The sequence below is a fragment of the Cherax quadricarinatus genome, chromosome 77, assembly GCF_038502225.1.
Source record: "Cherax quadricarinatus isolate ZL_2023a chromosome 77, ASM3850222v1, whole genome shotgun sequence".
NCBI lineage: Eukaryota > Metazoa > Arthropoda > Malacostraca > Decapoda > Parastacidae > Cherax > Cherax quadricarinatus.
Window position 1 is genome coordinate 18,596,025 of NC_091368.1, and position 23,684 is coordinate 18,619,708.

Below are 23,684 nucleotides of genomic sequence, written 5' to 3' on the forward strand. Positions count from 1 at the left end.
ACCATTGTTTGTAAGAGTGGGTCATTGAAACCATTGTTTGCAAGAGTGGGTCATTGAAACCATTGTTTGTAAGAGTGGATCATTGAAACCATTGTTTGTAAGAGTGGGTCATTGAAACCATTGTTTACATAGTGGGTCATTGAAACCATTGCTTGCAAGAGTGGATCATTGAAACCATTGTTTGTAAGAGTGGGTCATTGAAACCATTGTTTACATAGTGGGTCATTGAAACCATTGCTTGCAAGAGTGGGTCACTGAAACCATTGTTTGTAAGAGTGGGTCATTGAAAGCATTGTTTGCAAGAGTGGGTCATTGAAACCATTGTTTGCAAGAATGGGTCATTGAAGCCATTGTTTGCAAGAGTGGGCCATTGAAACCATTGTTTGTAAGAGTGGGTCACTGAAACCATTGTATGCAAGAGTGGGTCATTGAAACCATTGCTTGTAAGAGTGGGTCATTGAAACCATTGTTTTTAAGAGTTGATCATTGAAACCATTGTTTGTAAAAGTGGGTCACTGAAACCATTGTTTGCAAGAGTGGGTCGTTGAAATCATTGTTTGCAAGAGTGGGTCATTGAAACCATTGTTTGTAAGAGTGGGTCATTGAAACCATTGTTTGTAAGAGTGGGTCATTGAAACCATTGTTTTTAAGAGTGGGTCATTGAAACCATTGTTTGCAAGAGTGGGTCATTGAAACCATTGTTTGTAAGAGTGGGTCACTGAAACCATTGTTTGCAAGAGTGGGTCATTGAAACCATTGTTTGCAAGAGTGGGCCATTGAAACCATTGTTTGTAAGAGTGGGTCATTGAAACCATTGTAAGAGTGGGTCATTGAAACCATTGTAAGAGTGGGTCATTGAAACCATTGTTTGTAAGAGTGGGTCATTGAAACCATTGTTTTTAAGAGTGGGTCACTGAAACCATTGTTTGCAAGAGTGGGTCATTGAAACCATTGTTTGTAAGAGTGGGTCATTGAAACCAATGTTTGTAAGAGTGGGTCATTGAAACGATTGTTTGCAAGAGTGGGTCATTGAAACCATTGTTTGCAAGAGTGGGTCATTGAAACCATTGTTTGTAAGAGTGGGCCATTGAAACCATTGTAAAAGTGGGTCATTGAAACGATTGTAAGAGTGGGTCATTGAAACCATTGTTTGTAAGAGTGGGTCATTGAAACCATTGTTTGTAAGAGTGGGTCATGGTGAATGTGTTGCAATGACCGTCATGGTGACTGTGTTGGATTATCCGTTTTGGTGACTGTGTTGGACTGACCGTCATGGTGACTATGTTGGACTGACCGTCATGGTGACTATGTTGGACTGACCGTCATGGTGACTATGTTGGACTGACCGTCATGGTGACTATGTTGGACTGACCGTCATGGTGACTATGTTGGACTGACCGTCATGGTGACTATGTTGGACTGACCGTCATGGTGACTATGTTGGACTGACCGTCATGGTGACTGTTGCAACCCCTGAATGGGTTGCAATATATATAATGTATATTATGATTATGAATATAATGTATATTACCTTTTCATATAATTTTATATTGCTTATATTTGCGATAATAGCTAAATCGTAAATATATGACTTTATATTATTATTTGACTTAGTCATGTTGTTAGGTAGGATGTAACATACGTGCTCAGTTCAAGTCTTGATTGTCTAACTACTGTAATTATCGCTTGTGGCTCGTTAGACTGGCGGCTTCTGTTTCTGAGCTGCACCTGTCCACGGAGCTATCACGTGATCGAGGGGGGTGTCCTCACCTCGCCTGAAGTATTCAGTCTGGTCTAGACTCTCTTGGTGGTTGGACAGATTGTCTGTCTCATTATTCTTGTTAGTTCTGTGGAACTCTGTTCACAGAATATTGTATAGACTTAGTGATTTTCGACGTTGTACTGAGGTTGAGTGTCGCAAAGACACTCTGAGTAACTCAGGTCCTGAGCTGTAGCTTCTGACTTAACTTGTACTGGTATCTGTGTATTATCACAGTCAGGAATTTTCTTATGCTGAACTTAGATTCAGTAGTATGGGAGTTTTGTGACTTTTGTGGAGGATCTGCTGATGGTCCCTACTTTGTGTCATTATATTATCTCCTTGTTCCTGATTCGGTGTCGCAGTTGCTTGTTATATTGCTATTGGGCTTAGCATTCTTTTTGTTGTTCAAGCAGACTGTTCTCATTGCCAGTTGGTCAAGAAGTTAGTTTATTTGAGGACTTTGTCAGTCACTTGTTTAAGTCTAGTCGAGTCGTGAGACATAGCGAACTACTTAGAGCACTTACATACACACTTGTACATATTTGTAATATCTTATTAAATGTTAATGTACCAGACGGTACTTAAGAATTATAAATGCGATATGTGCTTTCAGCACAATAATACTGTACTCGAGAGAAGTGATTATTATTATTTTGATTATTATTAATTTAATTTACTTTGATAATATACCTTTAGACGATACTCAATAAATTTATTAAATTTTATTTTCTCTAGTTAGTAACCTACCTGTTGTAATCCTAAAGCAGTAATAATTCATACTGAATTCTAATAGATAATTGGACAAGGATACTGACTAATTGTTACGAAAACCCAGTAACAGGCTGGATCCTAAAGGGCAGTCCTTTCTAGTATTTACTGGAGATCTGTAAGCTTTTAGAATCGCATTTTTTGTAACAAATGGGGGCCTGTCTGGGATGCTCTTGATCCAAGGTGTTGTAGAAATTGTCCAGTTTGACATACTAGTAACTCTATGATCAAACACTTTGAGTACTTTCCTAATTTGAAAACTTTGAGTTTAGTCTTGTACAACATACCAGGTGGATGTATGTACCTGACTGAATCTCTTGATCCAAGGAGATGGAAATACTGTTGATGAGCTCTAGCTCTAAGATATCCAACATTCAAATTCCTATTAGGATTATAGTTTCCCATAATCACTCTCTCGTAGTACACTTATTTTCGTGATGTATGCCAAAATGAAGCAATTGATACTCTGACTTTGTCTGAGTTGAGTACATTAAAACTTTAGACGTGTTGGCGAGTAGCCAAATATCTCGGTGTGACGTATAACAGGAATTACACCGCAGAAACTGCCTGAGCGTTAATTAAAGATATATTGTTTCCTGCTCATACAGAGATGTCTGATTATGATTCAGATTCCGAAAGCCTAGTGTCACAATTAGGAAGTATGACTGTATTTGATTACTTAGAAGAAAAAGCAACTAAGGCAGAAGTGAGCCTAGTGTCTGAGCCTAGTGTAGCTCAGTTCTTGCTCGCTCCTTCCCTCACTGACACAATAGTAAAGAGTATAGCTGGTAGTATGACTCAGCCTAATACTAGTACAGTGTACACTACACCTGTATCGACTTATCCTAGACCAGATCTAGACTCTCTAGAGACTGCTGGATGAAGTGTCCGACCTAAGGACCGTCCAGACCACGTTAGATTTCTTACTCCTCCATTACCCACTGGTCCTATCTCTCAGGAACAGTTTGAACACCTCATTATGTTGCAGACTGCACAAATAGAGGCTCAGAGGAAATTGAACGAAGAAGATTTCCAGAGAGAAAATGTTCGTCTTGGAAGACAACAGACTGATAGATCACAGGACGCATTTAATGTGCAGAAAGCTGCATCCATGGTTCCTAAGTTTTTTGAAAGTGACTTAGACACCTATTTTGATGTGTTTGAGAACCAGGCACGTGCTATGCACTGGCCACGTAAGCACTGGGCTACCTTGTTGAACACAGCTTTGACAGGAAGAGCTCAAACTTGTACTGCTGCTTTACCATTTGCCAAGTACATTAGTTATGACGCTGTCAAACAAACTATTCTAGAGACGTATAACTTGTTACCTGTAAGTTATCAAAGCGCATTTTGTACGTTACAACGACGACCAGATCAAACTTGTGTAGAGTTTGCTCGTGAGAAAAAAGTTGCATTTGAGAGGTGGTGTAGGTCTGACAAGTGCAACAACTATGACAGCCTTGTTCAGTTGTTACTACATGAAGAGTTTAACAACTGTATGTCTGCTGACATACAAGAATATCTGATCGATCATACTACCTCAGATATTCTGGAAACTGCAGCATTAGCAGACAATTACGAGATTTCTCACAAACTTGTACATACTAAAACACAGAAACAAGGTAACTAAAAATTGTCCTAGAAGTTGGCAACCTAAAACAGCTGCTCATTGCCGGCCTGATGTACCTGCTACTGTAACTTCTCGTACCTTTACCAGGAAAACTCACAACCCTGAATCTGTCTCTGTGGCTAGACAGAAATCTTATATCGAGAAGATGAAAGTTAAATGTACCTATTGTAACAGAAAAAGACATGCTAGAGAGTATTGCTATAAGTTAGAAAGAGATACGAGAAGCAGTCGTACGGCTGGCGCCCCCACACAAGTCGTATCTTCTTCCGAGCAACAAAGGCACCAAAATCCTAGTAATACCTCTGATCCTACTGTTTTACATAATATTACTCAGAACAGATGACTAGCGTCAGAAAGTGTATCTGACGAAAAGATTCGTTCAGCGATGAGTCCTTACTTTTCAAGAGGTAAAGTAGGATTTGACGAATCACATCTAACTGAGATAATTACTTTCAGAGACACTGGCAGTTATCTCACCTTATTAAGAAAAGATGTACTGACCATAACTGACAATACCTATACCAAGATAGATGTATTGTTTGAAGCCTATGGTGGGGCTGTTATAAAAGTACCTCTTCACAAAATATACATTGAAACAAGCTATTATACTGGTTATATTTCAGTGGGTATATCCAGTGGTGTATTTCCCATCAGGTCAGTGGATTTGTTGATAGGGAACGATATCCTTCACTCTGGTATATGTAAAGAACCACTTTTGATTGATAATAACACTGATGATAATTATGCCATTGAAGCTTGTAGAGAGAAGCCTATTTTATTTCCTCTCAGCGCAATTACTAGAGCTATGTCAAAGATTCAACAACCATCCTTGTCTCCTGTTGAGTTAGTGGATGACAATGATTTGGGCTTGAATATGTTGTTTAGTGACGCTCTGCACCCAGGATCATTAACACCAACTCCCCCATGTCTTCAACCTAGTCAGGACACAACTGGCGTTAAATTTCCAACTCATGATGATTTAATCAAGGATCAGTTTGTTGATCGGTCACTGGAAAGACTGAGAGATATAGCAGTTACTGAGAGTGAAGCAAAGGATCTCGATAATTGTTACTATTATAGTAATGGTGTTCTGATGGAGAAAAATACATGTAAGTTGTCAGCTGATAGTGTTTCCACCACAGTCAAGCATCTCGTAGTGTTACCAGTTACATTTCGTGAACAAGCCATTGATTTTGCTCACAATAGTCCCATAGGAGGACATTTGGGTGTCAAGAAGACACTCGGTAAGCTGACAAAACATTTTACTTGGCCTAAAATGAAGGAAACAGTAGCTGATCATGTGCGAGGTTGCCACATGTGTCAAGTGACAGGCAAGCCAGCACACACACCTCCACCTCTCATTCCTATCACCGTGGATGATGAACCATTCTCACGGCTTATTATTGATTGTGTTGGTCCTTTGCCTAGAACCAAACTAGGAAACCAATACTTATTTACTATTATGGACGCTGCAACACGCTATCCCGAAGCTATTCCTAAGAGAAAAATTAATGCTCGTGCTATTGTGAGAGCGCTGATGAAATTTTTCTCCCAGGTTGGATTGCCACGAGAGATACAATCAGATCAGGGATCTAATTTCACTTCTAAGATCTTTCGAGAAGCATTATCCCACCTAGGAATAAAGTCTGTACTTTCAACCAGTTATCATCCACAGTCACAAGGTGCTCTAGAGAGATTTTATCAGACATTGAAGTCTATGATGAGAGCTTATTGTGAACATTTTTCTAGAGACTGGGATGAGGGTATACCTTTTCTTCTGTTTTCTATGAGGGAAAGTAAGCAAGAAAGTCTCGGATTTAATCCATTTGAATTAATATTTGGACACCAAGTGCGTGGTCCTCTCGCAGTGTTAAAAGACGTGTGGACAGGAAAATCAAATCCATCATTGAGCACATCACCTTCATTAATGCAGCAACATTTGACAGCCGCTAGAGAGCTAGCTTCGAAAAACCTAGTTTCAGCTCAAGCTAGAATGAAGCAACATTATGACAAGCGTGCTGTCTCTCGTTCTTTTAAAGCAGGAGATAAGGTGATGGCTCGGAAATTAGTACCAGGTCATGCTCTACAAGCCAGGTATGATGGTCCCCTGGAAGTAGTGAAAAGGCTTAGCGACGTAAATTATTTGGTACGTACGCCTGGGAAAAAGAAATCTAATCATGTGTACCATGTTAACCAGCTTAAGGCATACTACGCTAGTCCTCTACGTACTACATCTATTCTTCCTAGGACAGAGGAAGAAAACGTCAGTCTACCTGACATCTCTAGAGGTATAGAGGTGCGTTTAGAAAATTCAGTGACTCTACAGTCACTAGACGATTTTCTTAGTAACCTTGGGATTGATAAAGCTGGTGATATTAAAAACATGATTTTGCATTTCCCTTAATTGTTCAGTGATGTTCCTAAACGTTGTACTCTAGGTGTATATGACGTTGATGTACAGGGAGCATCACGCATTAAGCAATCACCATATAGGATGAGTCCAACAAAGCATAAAGCATTGAGAGAAGAGGTTGATTTTCTGTTATCTCACGGACTTATTGAGCGCAGTAAAAGTCCATGGGCATCTCCCTGTATTTTAGTGCCTAAACCTGACGGTAGTTTCAGGATGTGCACTGATTACAGGAAAGTGAACTCTGTCACCTTGCCTGATGGTTATCCTCTACCTCCCATTGACGACCTTATTGACCGTGTGTCAGGAGCCCAGTTTGTCAGCCGTTTAGATCTCTTACGAGGCTACTATCAAGTCCCGCTTACTGAACGTGCTCAAGAAATATCTGCTTTTACTGTTCAAGATGGATTGTTTAACTACCTCGTCACCCCCTTCGGCCTATGTAACGCGGCTTCTTCATTTCAACGTATAATGAACGAGTTGACCCACAACTTAGAAGGAGTAGAAGCCTACCTTGACGACTTAGTGGTGTACAGTGACGAGTGGGAACAGCACCTGACGCGTATCAGAGCATTGTTTAGGAGACTGGCGCACTACAACTTCACTGTTAACTTAGCTAAATGTAGTTTTGGTCAAGCCAAGATTACCTATCTAGGCTTTTGTATCGGCCAAAGTGAGGTTGCTCCTATTGAGGCTAAGGTTCGTGCAATTTCTGAATTTCCAGTGCCACAGGATAGGAAGGGAGTACAGAGATTCCTGGGTATGGCAGGATATTATCGCAGGTTCTGTCCAAACTTTTCTCAGATTGCAGCTCCTCTCACTGAGCTTACTAGTAGCAAAGTTCAGTTCACCTGGACTAGAGATTGTTCAGACTCGTTCAAAAGACTGAAATGTTTGCTCTCCTCTGCTCCTGTGTTGAAGAGTCCTAATTTCAATCTTCCCTTGTTAGGTAAGACACATATGCAACAGTTAGGTATCTTTATTATGAAACGTTTCGCCTACACAGTAGGCTTCTTCAGTCAAGTACAGAAAAGTTGATAGAAGCAGAAGATACTTGAAGACGATGTAATCAGTCCATCACCCTTAAAGTTTTGAGGTGGTCAGTCCCTCAGTCTGGAGAAGAGCATTGTTCCATAGTATGAAACAATATGCTCTTCTCCAGACTGAGGGACTGACCACCTCAAAACTTTAAGGGTGATGGACTGATTACATCGTCTTCAAGTATCTTCTGCTTCTATCAACTTTTCTGTACTTGACTGAAGAAACCTACTGTGTAGGCGAAACGTTTCATAATAAAGATACCTAACTGTTGCATATGTGTCTTACCTAACAACCTGTCGGTATTTTATACCATTTTAATGTTCAATCTTCCCTTCTTTTTACATATAGATGCGAGTGGTTATGCAGTGGGCGCTGTGCTGCTCCAACAGTCAACATCCACTGACATTCTCCATCCTATATGTTACTATTCATCTAAGCTTAAAGGACACCACAAAAATTATGCCACTATTGAGAAAGAGGCTCTAGCTCTTGTGGTGTCCTTGGAACATTTTGACGTATATTTGGGCACTTCCCCATTTTAAATTAACGTGATTTTAATGCCCAAATACCTTTTGTTACTTGCTATGTCAAATTCAGTAAAGTAATGTAATCCCTCCAGCCCATATTAACTATGTATACTCATGTCATGTCTAATTATTATATTTATATATTCACAGTAGTGATGTGTATGAGGAGGAGACATAAGCTGAGTGATGAGTGGGTAGTGTCATGTGGGCGATGTTACTGCTTGGCGGAACACTGTCCTGCCGCAGACCCCCCCCCCTTCACTACACACCTTAAGCTGTTTCATACTCAGATGTCCATACTGCATAGCATTCCACAACCACTACTTAAGAGTGGAATGCATTCTCCTCTATTATGATCGAGCCTCAAAGTGCCCTGCTTGTCTGCGCTATCCTGTCTCTGCACTGATGTACATAACCAAGAGTATGCAGAGATACGATACTGTGTACTGCCCTAGTACTAGGGGCATATCTTAGTGTATAGATGCTGTGAAATTATAGAGGTGCTTGGCACAAGAGGGACTCTGATTAATGTTTATATTATATTGTTAGTAATGTAACTTGAGTAATCAGTAATGTGAAAGACATTAATGCAACTCCTAGTGCGACCGTTTGTCGTGTTGGGGGGGTGTTGCAACCCCTGAATGGGTTGCAATATATATAATGTATATTATGATTATGAATATAATGTATATTACCTTTTCATATAATTTTATATTGCTTATATTTGCGATAATAGCTAAATCGTAAATATATGACTTTATATTATTATTTGACTTAGTCATGTTGTTAGGTAGGATGTAACATATGTGCTCAGTTCAAGTCTTGATTGTCTAACTACTGTAATTATCGCTTGTGGCTCGTTAGACTGCCAGCTTCTGTTTCTGAGCAGCAGCTGTCCACGGAGCTATCACGTGATCGAGGGGGGATGTCCTCACCTCGTCTGAAGTATTCAGTCTGGTCTAGACTCTCTTGGTGGTTGGACAGATTGTCTGTCTCATTATTCTTGCTAATTCTGTAGAACTCTGTTCACAGAACATTGTATAGACTTAATGATTTTCGACGTTGTACTGAGGTTGTGTGTCGCAAAGACACTCTGAGTAACTCAGGTCCTGAGCTGTAGCTTCTGACCTAACTTGTACTGGTATCTGTGTATTATCACAGTCGGGAATTTTCTTATGCTGAACTTAGATTCAGTAGTTTTATGGGAGTTTTGTGACTTTTGTGGAGGATCTGCTGATGGTCCCTACTTAGTGTTGTTATATTATCTCCTTGTTCCTGATTCTGTGTCGCAGTTGCTTGTTATATTGCTATTGGGCTTAGCATTCTTTTTGTTGTTCAAGCAGACTGTTCTGATTGCCAATTGGTCAAGAAGTTAGTTTATTTGAGGACTTTGTCAGTCACTTGTTTAAGTCTAGTCGAGTCGTGAGACATAGCGAACTACTTAGAGCACTTACACACATACACACTTGTACATATTTGTAATATCTTATTAAATGTTAATGTACCAGACGGTACTTAAGAATTATAAATGCGATATGTGCTTTCAGCACAATAATACTGTACTCGAGAGAAGTGATTATTATTATTTTGATTATTATTAATTTAATTTACTTTGATAATATACCTCTAGACGATACTCAATAAATTTATTAAATTTTATTTTCTCTAGTTAGTAACTTCCTGTTGTAATCCTAAAGCACTAATAATTCATACTGAATTCTAATGGATAATTGGACAAGGATACTGACTAATTGTTACGAAAACCCAGTAACAGGCTGGATGCTAAAGGGCAGTCCTTTCTAGTATTCACTGGAGATCTCTATACTTTTAGAATCGCGTTTTTTTGTAACAGTGACTGTGTTGGACTGACTGTCATGGTGACTGTGTAGGACTGACCGTCATGGTGACTATGTTGGACTGACCGTCATGGTGACTGTCTTGGACTGACCGTCATGGTGACTGTCTTGGACTGACCGTCATGGTGACTGTGTTGGACTTACCGTCATGGTGACTGTGTTGGACTGACCGTCATGGTAACTGTCTTGGACTGACCGTCATGGTGACTATGTTGGACTGACCGTCATGGTGACTGTCTTGGACTGACCGTCATGGTGACTGTCTTGGACTGACCGTCATGGTGACTGTGTTGGACTTACCGTCATGGTGACTGTGTTGGACTGACCGTCATGGTAACTGTCTTGGACTGACCGTCATGGTGACTATGTTGGACTGACCGTCATGGTGACTGTGTTGGACTGACCGTTATTGTGACTGTGTTGGACTGACCGTCATGATGACTGTCTTGGACTGACCGTCATGCTGACTGTCTTGGAATGACCGTCATGGTGACTATCTTGGACTGACCGTCATGGTGACTGTCTTGGACTGACCGTCATGGTGACTATGTTGAACTAACCGTCATGGTGACTGTCTTGGATTGACCGTCATGATGACTGTCTTGGACTGACCGTCATGGTGACTGTCTTGGACTGACCGTCATGGTGACTGTCTTGGACTGACCATCATGGTGACTGTCTTGGACTGACCGTCATGGTGACTGTCTTGGACTGACCGTCATGGTGACTGTCTTGGACTGTCCGTCATGGTGACTGTCTTGGACTGACCGTCATGGTGACTGTCTTGGACTGACCGTCATGGTGACTGTCTTGGACTGACCGTCATGGTGACTGTCTTGGACTGACCGTCATGGTGACTGTCTTGGACTGACCGTCATGGTGACTGTCTTGGACTGACCGTCATGGTGACTGTCTTGGACTGACCGTCATGGTGACTGTCTTGGACTGACCGTCATGGTGACTGTCTTGGACTGACCGTCATGGTGACTGTCTTGGACTGACAGTCATGGTGACTGTCTTGGACTGACCGTCATGGTGACTGTCTTTAACTGACCGTCATGGTGACTGTCTTGGACTGACCGTCATGGTGACTGTCTTGGACTGACCGTCATGGTGACTGTCTTGGACTGACCGTCATGGTGACTGTCTTGGACTGACCGTCATGGTGACTGTCTTGGACTGGCCGTCATGGTGACTGTCTTGGACTGACCGTCATGGTGACTGTCTTGGACTGACCGTCATGGTGACTGTCTTGGACTGACCGTCATGGTGACTGTCTTGGACTGACCGTCATGGTGACTGTCTTGGACTGACCGTCATGGTGACTGTCTTGGACTGACCGTCATGGTGACTGTCTTGGACTGACCGTCATGGTGACTGTCTTGGACTGACCGTCATGGTGACTGTCTTGGACTGACCGTCATGGTGACTGTCTTGGACTGACCGTCATGGTGACTGTCTTGGACTGACCGTCATGGTGACTGTCTTGGACTGACCGTCATGGTGACTGTCTTGGACTGACCGCCATTGTGACTGTCTTGGACTGACCGTCATGGTGACTGTCTTGGACTGACCGTCATGGTGACTGTCATGGACTGACCGTCATGGTGTCTGTCTTGTACTGACCGTCATGGTGACTGTCTTGGACTGACCGTCATGGTGACTGTCTTGGACTGACCGTCATGGTGACTGTCTTGGACTGACCGTCATGGTGACTGTCTTGGACTGACCGTCATGGTGACTGTCTTGGACTGACCGTCATGGTGACTGTCTTGGACTGACCGTCATGGTGACTGTCTTGGACTGACCGTCATGGTGACTGTCTTGGACTGACCATCATGGTGACTGTCTTGGACTGACCGTCATGGTGACTGTCTTGGACTGACCGTCATGGTGACTGTCTTGGACTGACCGTCATGGTGACTGTCTTGGACTGACCGTCATGGTGACTGTCTTGGACTGACCGTCATGGTGACTGTCTTGGACTGACCGTCATGGTGACTGTCTTGGACTGACCATCATGGTGACTGTCTTGGACTGACCGTCATGGTGACTGTCTTGGACTGACCGTCATGGTGACTGTCTTGGACTGACCGTCATGGTGACTGTCTTGGACTGACCGTCATGGTGACTGTCTTGGACTGACCGTCATGGTGACTGTCTTGCAGAAAAACCCTCAACCTTCCAGAAATATTTATATTATAAATACATTTTGTTTAATAATTTAACTGTTTATTTATTTATATAGCTATTTATTTATTTACTTCCGGCAGGAAGGTGTGATTTCTACTCATCGAGTGAAAGATTTATGCCGTTCATGTCATCAATGGTTGGTCAAAAAGACAGTCCTCTGGTCTCTGTCATCAGTAACAGGTACCTTCCCTCAGGTACCTTCCCTCAGGTACCTTCCCTCTGGTACCTTCCCTCAAGCTGAGATTAACACTGTTGTCCGTAAATTTTTTATTATAACAATTTATTTATGTATGTATTATGTAATTATTAGTAAGAGAATATGGAAGACGATCCACGTAATGTATGGGAAGTGTAACGTAATGTAGTGTAGTTTACACCTCCATAAACCTCTCATGTTAATTAACATTTTAGCGGTTGTATTTTAAGAAGTTGTAGGAGTTTGTCTTTTTATCTGTTCGTTTTTATTTAACTCTTGAACGACTTCTTCATTCAGCTTCAAAATTTAAACTCATATGTACGGTAACAAGGACCAGATTCTAGGAACAATTGGCAAGTGCACTTATCCTCGGACAAAATTTATTTGAACTTATTGATATCAAATTAAATAATCTATTAAGAAACAGTTTTTCTTAGAGGATTGTAGAGAATTTTAAAATATTGAACATTTAAAAAAATTAAAAACTTGCATTATAAAGAGTTTTTTAATACCCAGAGATGAATTAAGACTTACATACAACACCACAAGATGCCGAAGACATCCATCTGTTAGCTACAGTTTTCTCATCACATTACTTATAACTTCAGAAAGCAAATATCCAGTTGACTTCAGATTTCAAAACCTGATCAACTGTTACCAGGTGAAGCTTAGAAGAACAAGTGATATGTGCAGTTGTTCTCTCTTTACTGTTATATGTGCAGGCGTTCTCTCTTCACTGTTATATGTGCAGGTGTTTTCTCTTCACTGTTATATGTGAAGGTGTTCTCTCTTCACTGTTATATGTGCAGGTATTCTCTCTTCACTGTTATATGTGCAAGCGTTCTCTCTTCACTCTTATATGTGCAGGTGTTCTCTCTTCACTGTTATACGTACAGATGTTCTATCTTCACTGTTATATGTGCAGGCGTTCTCTCTTCACTGTTATATGTGCAGGCGTTCTCTCTTCACTGTTATCATGTGCAGGTGTTCTCTCTTCACTGTTATATGTGCAGGTGTTCTCTCTTCACTGTTATGTGCAGGTGTTCTCTCTTCACTGTTATATATGCAGGTGTTCTCTCTTCACTGTTATCATGTGCAGGTGTTCTCTCTTCACTGTTATATGTGCAGGTGTTCTCTCTTCACTGTTATATGTGCAAGTGTTCCCTTTTCACTGTTATATGTGCAGGTGTTCTCTCTTCACTGTTATACGTGCAGGTGTTCTCTCTTCACTGTTACATGTGCAGGTGTTCTCTCTTCACTGTTATATGTGCAGGTGTTCTCTATTCACTGTTATATGTGCAGGTGTTCTTTCTTCACTGTTATATGTGCAGGCGTTCTCTCTTCACTGTTATATGGGCAGGTGTTCTCTCTTCACTGTTATATGTGCAGGTGTTCTCTCTTCACTGTTATATGTGCAGGTGTTCTCTCTTCACTGTTATATGTGCAGGTGTTATCTCTTCACTGTTATATGTGCAGGCGTTCTCTCTTCACTGTTATATGTGCAGGTGTTCTCTCTTCACTGTTATATGTGCAGGTGTTCTCTCTTCACTGTTATATGTGCAGGTGTTCTCTCTTCACTGTTATATGTGCAGGTGTTCTCTCTTCACTGTTATATGTGCAGGTGTTCTCTCTTCACTGCTGTATGTGCAGGTGTTCTCTCGTCACTGTTATATGTGCAGGTGCTCTCTCTTCACTGTTATATGTGCAGGTGTTCTCTCTTCACTGTTATATGTGCAGGTGTTCTCTCTTCACTGTTATACGTGCAGGTGTTCTCTCTTCACTGTTATATGTGCAGGTGTTCTCTCTTCACTGTTATATGTGCAGTTATATGTGCAGGTGTTCTCTCTTCACTGTTATATGTGCAGGTGTTCTCTCTTCACTGTTATATGTGCAGGTGTTCTCTCTTCACTGTTATATGTGCAGGTGTTCTCTCTTCACTGTTATATGTGCAGGTGTTCTCTCTTCACTGTTATATGTGCAGGTGTTCTCTCTTCACTGTTATATGTGCAGGTGTTCTCTCTTCACTGCTGTATGTGCAGGTGTTCTCTCGTCACTGTTATATGTGCAGGTGCTCTCTCTTCACTGTTATATGTGCAGGTGTTCTCTCTTCACTGTTATATGTGCAGGTGTTCTCTCTTCACTGTTATACGTGCAGGTGTTCTCTCTTCACTGTTATATGTGCAGGTGTTCTCTCTTCACTGTTATATGTGCAGGTGCTCTCTCTTCACTGTTATATGTGCAGGTGTTCTCTCTTCACTGTTATATGTGCAGGTGTTCTCTCTTCACTGTTATATGTGCAGGTGTTCTCTCTTCACTGTTATATGTGCAGGTGTTCTCTCTTCACTGTTATATGTGCAGGTGTTCTCTCTTCACTGTTATATGTGCAGGTGTTCTCTCTTCACTGTTATATGTGCAGGTGTTCTCTCTTCACTGTTATATGTGCAGGTGTTCTCTCTTCACTGTTATATGTGCAGGTGTTCTCTCTTCACTGTTATATGTGCAGGTGTTCTCTCTTCACTGTTATATGTGCAGGTGTTCTCTCTTCACTGTTATATGTGCAGGTGTTCTCTCTTCACTGTTATATGTGCAGGTCTTCTCTCTTCACTGTTATATGTGCAGGTGTTCTCTCTTCACTGTTATATGTGCAGGTGTTATCTCTTCACTGTTATATGTGCAGGTGTTCTCTCTTCACTGTTATATGTGCAGGTGTTATCTCTTCACTGTTATATGTGCAGGTGTTATCTCTTCACTGTTATATGTGCAGGTGTTCTCTCTTCATTGTTATATGTGCAGGTGTTATCTCTTCACTGTTATATGTGCAGGTGTTATCTCTTCACTGTTATATGTGCAGGTGTTATCTCTTCACTGTTATATGTGCAGGTGTTATCTCTTCACTGTTATATGTGCAGGTGTTATCTCTTCACTGTTACATGTGCAGGTGTTCTCTCTTCACTGTTATATGTGCAGGTGTTATCTCTTCACTGTTATATGTGCAGGTGTTATCTCTTCACTGTTATATGTGCAGGTGTTATCTCTTCACTGTTATATGTGCAGGTGTTATCTCTTCACTGTTATATGTGCAGGTGTTATCTCTTCACTGTTATATGTGCAGGTGTTATCTCTTCACTGTTATATGTGCAGGTGTTATCTCTTCACTGTTATATGTGCAGGTGTTCTCTCTTCACTGTTATATGTGCAGGCGTTCTCTCTTCACTGTTATATGTGCAGGCGTTCTCTCTTCACTGTTATATGTGCAGGTGTTCTCTCTTCACTGTTATATGTGCAGGTGTTCTCTCTTCACTGTTATATGTGCAGGTGTTCTCTCTTCACTGTTATATGTGCAGGCGTTCTCTCTTCACTGTTATATGTGCAGGTGTTCTCTCTTCACTGTTATATGTGCAGGTGTTCTCTCTTCACTGTTATATGTGCAGGTGTTCTCTCTTCACTGTTATATGTGCAGGTGTTCTCTCTTCACTGTTATATGTGCAGGTGTTCTCTCTTCACTGTTATATGTGCAGGTGTTATCTCTTCACTGTTATATGTGCAGGTGTTCTCTCTTCACTGTTATATGTGCAGGTGTTATCTCTTCACTGTTATATGTGCAGGTGTTCTCTCTTCACTGTTATATGTGCAGGTGTTCTCTCTTCACTGTTATATGTGCAGGTGTTCTCTCTTCACTGTTATATGTGCAGGTGTTCTCTCTTCACTGTTATATGTGCAGGTGTTCTCTCTTCACTGTTATATGTGCAGGTGTTCTCTCTTCACTGTTATATGTGCAGGTGTTCTCTCTTCACTGTTATATGTGCAGGTGTTATCTCTTCACTGTTATATGTGCAGGTGTTCTCTCTTCACTGTTATATGTGCAGGTGTTCTCTCTTCACTGTTATATGTGCAGGTGTTCTCTCTTCACTGTTATATGTGCAGGTGTTCTCTCTTCACTGTTATATGTGCAGGTGTTCTCTCTTCACTGTTATATGTGCAGGTGTTCTCTCTTCACTGTTATATGTGCAGGTGTTCTCTCTTCACTGTTATATGTGCAGGTGTTCTCTCTTCACTGTTATATGTGCAGGTGTTCTCTCTTCACTGTTATATGTGCAGGTGTTCTCTCTTCACTGTTATATGTGCAGGTGTTCTCTCTTCACTGTTATATGTGCAGGCGTTCTCTCTTCACTGTTATATGTGCAGGTGTTCTCTCTTCACTGTTATATGTGCAGGTGTTCTCTCTTCACTGTTATATGTGCAGGTGTTCTCTCTTCACTGTTATATGTGCAGGTGTTCTCTCTTCACTGTTATATGTGCAGGTGTTCTCTCTTCACTGTTATATGTGCAGGTGTTCTCTCTTCACTGTTATATGTGCAGGTGTTCTCTCTTCACTGTTATATGTGCAGGTGTTCTCTCTTCACTGTTATATGTGCAGGTGTTATCTCTTCACTGTTATATGTGCAGGTATTCTCTTCATGAAATTGCTTTAAAAATCCTCGTTAGATTTTCTTTATAATTTTAGGCACCACCGAGTTATTGATTTATTATTATTATTATTATTATTATTATTATTATTATTATTATTATTATTTTATTATTATTATTATTATTATTATTATTATTATTATTATTATTATTATTATTATTATTATTGTTGTTGTTGTTGTTGTTGTTATAGGTTTTAGATTATTATATATATATACCCATGTAGAGGATGGGGGTTGAGGTGGTGACGGTGGTAATGGTAATGATGGTGGTAGCGGTGTTGATGGTGGTAGTGGTAATGATGGTGGTAGCGGTGTTGATGGTGGTAGTGGTAATGATGGTGGTAGCGGTGTTGATGGTGGTAGTGGTAATGATGGTGGTAGCGGTGTTGATGGTGGTAGTGGTAATGATGGTGGTAGCGGTGTTGATGGTGGTAGTGGTAATGATGGTGGTAGCGGTGTTGATGGTGGTAGTGGTAATTATGGTGGTAGTGGTAATGGTGGTGGTAGTGGTAATTATGGTGGTAGTGGTAATGATGGTGGATGTAGTAGCAATGGTGGTAGTGGTAACGATGGTGGTAGTTCAAATGATGGTGCTAGTGGTAGTGATTGTGTAGTGGAAGTGATGGTGGTAATGGTAGTGATGGTTATAGTGGTAATGATGGTGGTAGTGGTAATGATGGTGGTAGTGGTAATGATTGTGGTAATGATAGTGATGGTGGTAGTGGTAGTGATGGTGGTAATGGTAGTAATTGTGGTAGTGGTAATGATGGTGGTAGTGGTAATGATGATGATAGTGATGGTGGTAATGGTAGTGATTGTAGTGGTAATGATGGTGGTAATGGTTGTAATGGTGGTAGTGATAATGATGGTGGTAATGTTAATGATGGTGGTAGTGATAGTGATGGTGGTTGTTTTAGTGATGGTAGTAATGGTAGTAATGGTGGTAGTGGTAATGATGGTGGTAGTGGTAATGATGGTGGTAGTGATAGTGATGGAGGTAGTGGTAGTGATAGTGGTAATGGTAGTGATGGTTGTAGTGATAATGATGGTGGTAGTGATGGTGGTAATGGTAGTAATGGTAGTGGTAATGATGGTGGTAGTGGTAATGATGGTAGTGATAGTGATGGTAGTGGTAGTGATGTTGGTAGTGGTAATGATGGTGGTAATGATTGTGATGGTGGCAGTGGTAGTGATTGATGGTGGTAGTGAAAGTGATGGTGGTGTTAGTTTTGGTGGTATTACTAATTGTGATGAATATAAATATTTTCACTTGCATACATATGAATACACATGCACAAGTGTACGTAAATATTGCAGACATACATACATACTAAAATACATCCATTCACACAAATTTACGCAAACACATACATACAGATTGACATACACAAATTTTCACTTGTCCTATATGGCAAGATGAACTTTGCTATTTAAGCCAAGATCGCAAGTTCTGCCTATTCGGCACTATATATATATATATATATATGTATATATATATATATATATATATATATATATATATATATATATATATATATATATATATATATATATATACACACACACACACACACGTCACCTTACCATCTAGACTCATGTTATTTGTGGGATCGATGGCTCAGATGTTAAGGTGACATGTACATCGTGTGGTCTCCTGAGGCGGGACAATGTGTCGTGGGGTCGAATCCTGGCCTGCTGCAGTTTGGTAAATGATTCAAAACCACTTGTTTGCTGTGTGTGTGCTAATAACATCTGGTGACAGATTAAACTTGGGTTTAGAACTAATTAACAGAGCTTCAGGATTTTTCGCTTGAATAGACACAATATATTACCTAGGTACCTACAATCTTCATATATTATGCTTTGATGATTGTACTGAAAATGTATTACTTTCACAGGAGACAGGCTATCAGATCATTAATATAACTAAATTTACTTCCTGTAAATAAATTTATTTCGACCCCTTCCTTTTCAGAACAGAAAATTTATTGCACAAATTAACGTGAAAATTAAGAACAAGATGTCTTCCAATTTAATTCTACATACAGTACATTGTTTTTTTGGCAGCATCAAGTCAGTAACACAAACAGGGTTGTATGACTACTGGACACAAGCTTATATGCCCAACGCTACGTCTTGTGAATATCCACCAACCAAGATCACTGTTAACACTTCCCTTGCTTTCCGCAACCTCTGGGTAAAGTATTTTACACTTCTAAAATCAGAATAATATGAGTATTTCATTTATTAACACATCGGCCGTTTGCCACTGAGGCAGGGTGACCTGAAAAAGAAGACTCTGGCTTGAATAGACTGTCTTGACAGAGGCATGCATATACTACACTTAAACTGCAACATATTAACACCCTTTCTTCAGAGCTCAGGGACTTAAATCCGGATAATCATTTTCTCTGAATCACTTCATAAATGTTACTTTGCTCACACTCCAACAGCATGTCAAATAATAAAAACCACTTGTCTCTACTCACTCTCACGCATGCTTGCTGGAAGTCCAAGCCCCTCGTACACAAAATCTCCTTTACCCCCTCCCTCCATCCTTTCCTAAGATGACCCCTACCCCGTCTTCCTTCCACTACAGATTTATTCGTACTCCAAGTCATTCTATTTTGTTCCAACCTCTCTAAATGTCTGAACCACCTCAACAACCCCTCCTCAGCCCTTTGAATAATGCTTCTAGAAACCTCCGCACTTCCTTCTAACCTCCAGGCTACTGATTTTCTGCATTATATTCACACCACACATTGCCCTCAGACACATTTCCCCAACCTCCAACCTTCTCCTTGTTGCATCATTCATCACCCACGATTTGCACCCATGAAAGAGTGTTGGTTTCACTATAGACTCATACATTCTCCTTTTTCCTTCCAGGGATTACTTTCTTTCTCCACAGTCTCTTCAGTGCACAACTTACCTTTGTTCCCTCATTAGTTCTATAATTTTTCTCGTCTTTCATAGACATATCTGCTGACACCTCAACTCCTAAATATCTGGATACATTCACCTCCTCCATACCCTCTCCCTCCAATCTTATATCCAGTCGTTTGTTACCTAATTTTTAGTAATCCTCATCACCTTACTCTTTCCTATATTCATTTTTAATTTCCTTCTTGTACATACCCTACCAAACTCATCCACCAACCTCTGCAACTTCTCTTCAGAATCTCCCAGTGTCATCAGCAAAGACCAACTGTAACAACTTCCACTTTGTGTTAGATTCTTTATCTTTTAACCCCAACCTCTTGCCAACACCTGAGCATTCACTTCTCTTACAACCCCATCTATAAATATTTTGAACAACCATGGTGACATCACACATCCTTGTCTAAGGTCTGCTTTTATTGGGAAATAATCTCCCTCTCTCGTACATACTCTAACCTGAGCCTCACTATTCTCGTAAAAACTCTTCACTGCTTTCAGTAACCTACCTGCTTTTCCATCCATTGCAACATCTCCCACATAGCTCCCCTATCCACCCTGCCTTACGGCTTTTCCAAATCCATAAATGCCACAAAAACCTCTCTACCCTTATCTAAATTCTGTTCACCTCTATGTTTCACTGTAAACACTTGATCTACAAACCTTCTACCTTTCACTAAAGCCTCTTGTTCATCTGCTATCCTGCTGTGTTGTTTTAGCCCAACCTCATGGTGAGCGAAAATTCACGACGCTCTTACCGACAGCCCAATACAATCCATATAATGGTCCCGTGGGTTAGAGCGTCGTGAATTTTCGTTCACCATGAGGCGGGCTATAACAACACGGGTCACCTCATTACAGTTTCTCTCCAGCATGCGGTCGACCGTGTTTCCAATTGGGCCACCACACATGGGTTTAAATTTTCCAGCACCAAAACTCACCAAATTACTTTCACTAGACGCTCTGTCATCTCCGATCATCCTTTGTACCTCTATGGCTCCCGTATCCCTGAACGTGATACAGTCAGGTAGGTTATCCTGGAAACTTCACATTACCTCTCTGAAGGTAACTTGTCACAGCCGGCTGAACCTTCTTAAAACCCTTGCTCATCTTTCATGGGGAGCTGATCGTCGAACTCTACTTCGCCTACATTCCACCCTCATTTTATCGATACTTGATTATGATGACCTCTCCTGCTACTCTCTCTAGCCTTAACCCCATTCATCTCCAAGGATTGCATTTATGCCTTGGTGCTTTTCGCTCTTCCCTGTTGAGAGCCTCTATGCAGAAGCGAAAGTTCCATCCTTGTCCGATCGCCGTGATGCCCATTGCCTTCGCTACTATGTACGCTCTCATGATCTCCGCAATCCTTCCATTTATAGAATGGTCATTGATATTAGTAGACATTCTTTATTTGTTCGCCGCCCCTGTTTACTCCGTCCCTTCTATCTTTGCCTACATTCGCTCTTGTCTTCTCTTCAATTACCACCTTTCTATGTTCATGTAGCATCTCACTTTTCCCTACCCCCCTGGGAAGTTCCAGCTGTTCGAGTGTGTTCTTTCTCGCTTCCATGCTCGAAAGCCCAACTGCCTAAGGTCGCTTCCCGCTCTCTTTTTCTTGACCACTTCGACTCTCATTCTCATGTCATTGCAGTGTACACAGATGGCTCTAAGTCTTCTGACGGCGTAGGATTCGCAGCATTGTTTCCGGACAGCGTCGTACGAGGGCGTTTACTGTCTTCGGCTAGTATTTTTACTGCTGAATTGTTTGCCATTCTTGCAGCACTTATCCGTACTGCATCTATGCCTGTGTCATCATTTGTGGTTGTCTCAGACTCCCTTAGTGCTTTACAGGCTATACAGAAATTTGATACACCTCACCCCTCAGTCCTCCGTATCCAACTTTGGCTACGCTGCATCTTTACCAAGCATAAAGATCTTGTTTTTTGTTAGGTCCCTGGTCATGTTGATGTACAGGGCAATGAACAGGCAGATACTGCTACGCGGTCAGCAGTACATGACCTACCAGTTTCATATAGAGGTATTCCATTTACGGACTATTTTGCTGCAATAGCTACCCACCTTCACACCCGTTGGCAACAACGTTGGTCTACTATGCTCGGTAACAAACTTCAGTCTATTAAACCTAGTATAGGCTACTGGCCGTCTTCTTGTCACCAGTGTCGAGGTTGGGAGACTACTCTCTCCCGTCTTTGCATTGGCCATACTTGTCTTACTCATGGATCTCTCATTGAGAGGCGCCCTGCCCCTCTCTGTGAGAATTGTCAGGCTCCATTATCAGTCAGCCACATTCTGTTGGACTGCCCACTTTATCAACGAGCACGCAGAATATACCTCCATCGTCGTCTTCGCTCCACTGCTCTCTCTTTAGCTTCCCTTCTCGCTGATGGACCCACCTTTCATCCGGACTCTCTCATTGACTTTTTGACAACAACTGACTTCACAAACTCTGATGCCTTCAGCCCTTTCTACCTCAATCTCTTGCAACCCTCTACCCCCGCATTATCCCCTGCCCCGCTGTTTTCTGTAACCTACTGATCATCCCTCCCCCCTTCTGCCACCCAATACCCTCGCTTCCTTCCCTACCCTGCAGTGCTGTATAGCCCTTGTGGCTTAGCGCTTCTTTTTTATTATAATAATAATATAACAACACTGGTTCGATCCTCTGGCTATTTGCAGTGTTGTTATTGAAATATATATATATATATATATATATATATATATATATATATATATATATATATATATATATATATATATATATATATATATATATATATATATATACGCGCAAGCTACGGGATATGGAAATCTTCAGCTCAAGTACTTTCACGTCTCCCTGCGTCATCAGGAGCTATGCCAGAGAAGCAACAGAAGAAATTAATTTTTTTCTCAGAATAAGTTAGCGTGGGGGCACCGGTTCAAGATAGTTATGAATTAACTGTTCATAATCTTGCCACCTGGTTAGACCTTGAAAGTCCTTCATATGAATTAAGTTGAACACATGTGAGGCAGCTGGAGAACGGGCTAGACTCTCCTTTCCGATACTGATTAAACAACTCTCAGATGGAAGACCATCAACTGAAGCATTAGCTCTGGCTCGAACAGTGGTAAACCAACCTTCTAGGTTGTCTGGGTTACCATTGAACAATGGCATAGCATTATATGGATCACGACTGAAATTACGCAGGCTAGAAGTCTGTGTGTGTCTATTATTTGATACAGGGTTACTCGAATTGTGAACTGATGCATTAATGGTTGTACTAGCAGCATGTGCTGAGGCATCGCTTGAGAAGACTTGAGACATATTTGCAAAATGTAAAACAAGAATTTAGATAAAAGAAAATGTAACTGAGGAACACACAACACAGTGAACTTAAATGGGAAGAAAATGCTTAACTATTCTGCATAAGTAATTAAAAATTGACAGGACACACAGAAAGCAAGGAAACTCACACATGAAAATACTCAACTGAATAAACAACACTTTGAAAATCAAGAGAACTTGTAATTTACTCAAATCTAATTTACTCAAATTTTACTTTAAATTGGATTAATGGCACAGTGAGTTGTCTTTACTCTCAGTGCAATAGGGAAATTCAACAATAAATTGATGAATCAATCAAAAAAATGTTAAATTGGACTTAATAAAGCTTTTGCAAAATTAAAACAAACTTGGAAACAATTCACTAAAAGAAAAGAAAATGGCACACAAAGAATAAAATATTATGCACAGAACAGAGCATAAGAAACTGCACTGAACTAAACTGTAGCAATACTGCAAATAACAATTGCTAATCGAAAGTACTGCACACACTACATAAAATTTCTGAAAGAAAAATTTTAATGACAACACAATGCTTGCATAAGAATT

General features: G+C 40.9%; 1 protein-coding gene across 1 annotated transcript in view; it reads left to right on the top strand.

Moving 5' to 3' along the window:
* The window catches only part of LOC128702061 (glutamate receptor ionotropic, delta-2-like), a 141,761-nt gene extending 118,440 nt beyond the window's left edge, over positions 1-23,321 (top strand). Inside the window, exons 12-14 of the mRNA XM_070101511.1 lie at positions 12,268-12,367; positions 18,920-19,049; positions 23,241-23,321. Of these exons, the coding sequence (XP_069957612.1) occupies positions 12,268-12,367; positions 18,920-19,049; positions 23,241-23,321 (311 nt within the window). The remainder of the gene's footprint in view (positions 1-12,267; positions 12,368-18,919; positions 19,050-23,240) is intronic.
* Positions 23,322-23,684: the final 363 nt, after the last annotated feature.